This window comes from Oryza sativa, chromosome 1, assembly GCF_034140825.1.
Source record: "Oryza sativa Japonica Group chromosome 1, ASM3414082v1".
NCBI classification, from domain to species: domain Eukaryota; kingdom Viridiplantae; phylum Streptophyta; class Magnoliopsida; order Poales; family Poaceae; genus Oryza; species Oryza sativa.
Genome location: NC_089035.1, coordinates 27,316,243 through 27,321,270, shown reverse-complemented (window position 1 = coordinate 27,321,270; position 5,028 = coordinate 27,316,243). Strand labels below are relative to the sequence as shown.

Below are 5,028 nucleotides of genomic sequence, written 5' to 3'. Positions count from 1 at the left end.
TTAATACCTTTTCTTTTATATATACTAAGAGCTAAAACTCCACACCTATATTTCCCTCTCCTTTTTCATATCAATAAATCTATATATAAATATGTTATATGGGCACTTGCTATGAGCATTCACATTAACAGAACAGATCTGATTATCGATTAGACAGATATCGTATATCAACATAACCTAGATTTGCATTAAACATCGTGTGTAGGGCTGTCGATGAGCCGAGCTCAAGCGATCTTGCTGGCCTAGGCTCAAGCTCGACATAAGGTTGAGCCAAGCTTGTGTAACCATGCATCGAGCTACTACTAGACAGGCCTGGTTTGAGCTTGACTACTGATGAGCTCAACATGTAAATAGAACTATATATGTATATTTCAAGGATAATTATCTAGGAAAGTAATTAATTTCTAGTTTATCACAATAAAGAAAGAGGAGAAAAAGAATAAGATAAATATATGATGCCAATAGAAGCTACTTATGGTGTGGATACATAAAAATAGCATATTTGATCTCCTAGTTTGTTAAATAAACAATAAAACCATATATTGTTAGGCTCATTAGAAGCTTGATCCTAGCTCAACAAAGCTCACGACCTTTGGCATAGGCTCAGGCTTGGCTTATCTAAAGCTCAAGCCGAGCTGGAGTTGAGCCTTTCTTTTTTGGCAGCTGTAATATATAGTGCGCTACATTAAAAACCATCTAGTCAGCACATTGTGGGCCACACTTACCCATCTATTGGACGAATTTATAAATTATAAATTTATGAAAAGTCTATATCTGAGACTCCATATTGACTATTACATCCATTCCAAAATATAAGGATTTTTACGATTAACGATGAGAATTTAAAATTAGGTGAAATTAAATGAGAAAAATGTTATGACTGGTTGAAAAGATAAAGTGGTGGAGAATTTGTTATATCTTGGAGCAAAGTTTGAATGCTAGAAGTTGTTATATTTTAAAACAGAGGGTGTATAAATTTACTACTCATTCATTCTAAAATATGAATTTCTAGCTTATTTAGCAAATACTAAGGCTACTAGGTCAAAAGAGTCTTAAATCGCTTGGATTTCCCATTCCAAGCATCTACTCATTGAAATCATTGAAATAATATAAATTAGCAACGGCGGATCCACTGTTGGGGGCTAGTTGGAGCGCATGCCCCACCTCCAATTCATGCATCTAATTAACCATTAAAAATATAATTAACCATTAATTAGTGAAAAACCGGTTGGCGGCAAGGCAAGCTACCTCGCTGGCTAAAGCAGACCATAGCTATGGTCTTCAGCAAGTCAAGGCAATATAGATTTTATTCATATATCACTCTCAGAAGACCATACCTATTTATTTATAGATCTTTTAGGATATTTTCTATAGCATCGAAAGTTGAAATAGAGAAAGAAATGTGTTCTCTTCCAATCATATGCTTATTTGGATTTCATTCTGGATTCGCCACTGTAAATTAAATTAAGGTAATCATTGTAGAAATACTTATATTATCATATGCATTTTTTTTTTAGAATTACACAGTACAACGTAGACACTCACAAAGCACGCGCACTCACCCCTAAGAACGCACGCACGCAAACCCTACCCCTATGAGCATCTTCGAAGACTGGGCCGGCAAATCCTCCTTGTTAGATTGCAATTTGATCAAGGAATCCTTATATTGTATATATTGAAATGAAGGGAGTATTTCTTAACTTTGAATTTTATAAAGTTGTTAAAACATGGAAATTTTATAAGTGAGATCCCAACTAAATCCTAATTAGTTTTTATCAATTTCGAAATTTGGACTTATAGAAACGTAGAAAAGCTACAATTAAAAAACTAAACAATTAAAACTGAATTTTATTAATTACTACAAGTTTAAAAATTATTAAATTATAAAAAATCTCTTTAATGTTCTAAATATCAGTAGGAACAATTCGCGCAACATACAGGTTTATGACTAATTTATCTATAGGCAAAACTATGAACCTGCTATTAGCTAGCTAATCGTTGAATATGCCTAAAGCCCAAGCTCGTCGCCGATGACAACCCATGCATATGAAAGCCATCCTGACCGATTGGACATACAGGCATACAGCTATCAGCGCCGCATGTAGAGACGCCATGCAGCAGCCCATAAACGCCGTACGTTTGGTGCCCCAGATAGCGGAGAAAACCTCCACCGCAACGAACAGTAATGCCACCCGCTCGCATCAGTGTACCCCCCTCGCGGGATCGGTGCCGCCGCTGCATGATGTCCGAGCCAAACTTGGCGAGACCGCTGATTGGTGGGAAGGACGACGAGGGATGGCGCAAACTTGGTGAGACCGCCGGTCGGCTGGGCACCACCCGCGGGTGGCGTTTGTCACAGCCCAAACAGCACGGGCCACGGGCTGGTGACGGCACGTCGTCGTAGTAATCAATATAGCCATCATCATCATCCCATGCCCGCGCGTTCTACTGCGTCCGTAACTTCCCCACTTGCGCGCTGCGGCCACTGTGCCCAGACACAGCCGCAGCGGGGCAGCCTGCAACGTAGGTGCGGACGTGCGGTGCGGTGCAGAGACGACACACAGGCCGCGACCCGCGAGCGGGTGGATGGATCGGGAGTTACAGCCAGCCAATTCATGAGCAGGTAAATTGTCGCGAGTCACGCACCCACCCGGCGAGCCACGGATGGACGCAGGCGAGCCGACGCCCTCGGGGTAATTAAACTAGTGGCGCGCGATTTGAAACGGAACCTTAGCCCGTAAACCCATGAAATTGCGCGTAGTAAATGCGATTGGAGAAGGAAAGGGGTTAAAAACGGCAGAGAAGGTTTTAATTACGGTTGTGGACAGAGAGAGGGGGCGAGTTAAAAATGCACTCCACCGCGGAATCGGGCGTGGGTTCCAACCGAGGCTGTCGGGTCGGGGGATCCTATAAGACGGCGCTAACCACCCACCAGCCCACGTCCCAGTCTCTCCACTCCGCTCCCCCAAAAACCTCTCCAAACCCCCAGAACTCCCATCCCATCACCGCCTCCGAGCCCGCCTCTCAAGGCACATCACCACCGCCGCCGCCGTCTTCTTCTCCTCCTCCTCTTTCACCACTGCTGCTCTCGCTGCCGTCCTTGTTCTTCGCGCTCCAGTTGCTGCAGTGTGTGTAATCTGTTCCGTGATTCCCATTTCCTAGTACTTTTGGATCGAATTTTTACTTGGTTCGAAAACCGTTAGTATCCCGGCGTGTCGCGGCGCCGCTGGCCCGCTGCTGCTTCGGCACGTAGGCGCTCGGCAGAGGACGAGGCGCGGCTTTACTCCTGCCGCTACCTTCGAGCTATTCGTAGCGAGTTGCTACTGCCTCCTGCTGCTGCCGCTGTTGCACATTTCTGCTCTCCTTTGTTAAAGAGGCCGTCTTTATTGCGGCCACTCCGATCCCTTCTCCTACGCCTGCTGCTGCGCGTCGCCTCGCCTCGCCCTCGCCTTCCCTGGGCTCTCCTCGCGTTCCCTTTGGGTCTTTATTCCCCTGCCGATCCACGGGGCAGGGAGAGGAATCCATCCGTTCGTCCGTCCGCCTGCTCGCTAGCAGTGCTGTTAAGGCTGCGGCTTCCTTTCCTGCTGGGGTCTGCTTGCAGGGCTTGGTTGTTTCTTCTTCCGTTTTTTTTTATCCACTCGTCTTAAAAAGGGAGTTTTTGAGAGAGGAGCAGTGAAGCACTAGCTCCACCCATCATCTTGGTACGTGCCATGTCCCGGTCGCGCACGGTGCGGATCTTCTGGGACGACCCCGACTTGACAGACTCGTCCGGCGAGGACGAGGGGTGCGGCGGCCGGAGGGTGGGGAGCATGGTGCGGGAGCTGCCGCCTGCCCAGATGCCCGTGGCGCAGGCAGGTTTTGCTCCTGCTGCTGCAGCCGCTGCTGCTGCTTTGCCGGAGCAGTGCAGCGGCGGGGACGGTGATATGGGAAGAAGGGTCGTTGGTGGCGGATGCACTGTGGGTGTGGGACGGAGGAGGTTGACGAAGGACGGAGGGCCTGGCGCGCCGAGCACCAAGTTCCGCGGCGTCAGGCGGAGGCCGTGGGGCAAGTTCGCGGCGGAGATCCGCGACCCGTGGCGCGGCGTGCGCGTCTGGCTCGGCACCTTCGACACCGCCGAGGAGGCCGCGCGCGTGTACGACAACGCGGCCATCCAGCTCCGCGGCCCCAGCGCCACCACCAACTTCTCCGCCTCCACCAACTCCGCGGGTGCACAAGATCCGGTGGCAGTTGGCTACGAGTCCGGCGCGGAGTCCTCGCCGGCGGTGTCGTCCCCGACGTCTGTGCTCCGCAAGGTCCCGTCCCTGTGCTCCCTGGCCGAGGACAAGGACGACTATGAGGCCGGCCCCTGCGAGCCCGCAACTGCCGCCGGTTCCAACCTCACCGTTCTCGAGGAGGAGGAGCTCGGCGAGTTCGTGCCGTTCGAGGACGCGCCGGTCTACGGCGGCAGCAGCTTCTGGGACTTCGAGCCCGAGTCCGGCTTCCTGTACGCCGAGCCGTCGTCGCCTGAGACGCCGTGGGACGCCGGCGCCACGTCCTCCGGCGAGGCCCAAGACTACTTCCAGGACTTGCGCGACCTGTTCCCGCTCAACCCGCTTCCCGCAATTTTCTAAAAACGGGATCGGCTTCTTCAATCACGGAACTGCTTTTTTGGGTGTTGTTGAGTATTCGTGCCTACTGTGTGTACTTCCTGTACGTGCTCTTCTGGTGTCTGCTTGTGTTGAGTGAGTCGATGAGAAATGTATTGTCCTGAGAGTAGAGTTTTTTTCCGAATGATATACTGCTGCTGCTACTACTACGTACTCCTGCTACGGCTTGAAGTCTATGTGTACCATCGTCGAATTTCGTTTTTGCCCAATACAGCTCGGTATACGCACGTACTGTATTGCTGTTCACAGCTAGCGTTCTGCATGCGTGCTGTGCTTTGGACGGACGTGGTCCAAACGTCCAAACGCGCCGTGCTCGAAATGGGGAGGCCATGATTTGGTTGCGCGGAAAGCTTGAGCGGTTTTCGGTGGCCGGCCGGCCCGC

At 49.9% G+C, this 5,028-nt stretch overlaps 1 protein-coding gene across 1 annotated transcript; it reads left to right on the top strand.

Moving 5' to 3' along the window:
• Positions 1-2,946: 2,946 nt before the first annotated feature.
• On the top strand, positions 2,947-4,795 carry LOC4324188 (pathogenesis-related genes transcriptional activator PTI6). The gene has a single exon (XM_015779721.3). The coding sequence runs from the start codon at positions 3,711-3,713 to the stop codon at positions 4,608-4,610; it is 900 nt and encodes a 299-aa protein (XP_015635207.1). The 5' UTR covers positions 2,947-3,710; the 3' UTR covers positions 4,611-4,795.
• The last annotated feature ends 233 nt before the right edge of the window (positions 4,796-5,028 follow it).

Excerpts from the sequence above, each read along its gene's own strand:
- LOC4324188 (XM_015779721.3), top strand. The coding sequence starts at position 3,711 with ATGTCCCGGTCGCGCACGGTGCGGATCTTCTGGGACGACCCCGACTTG.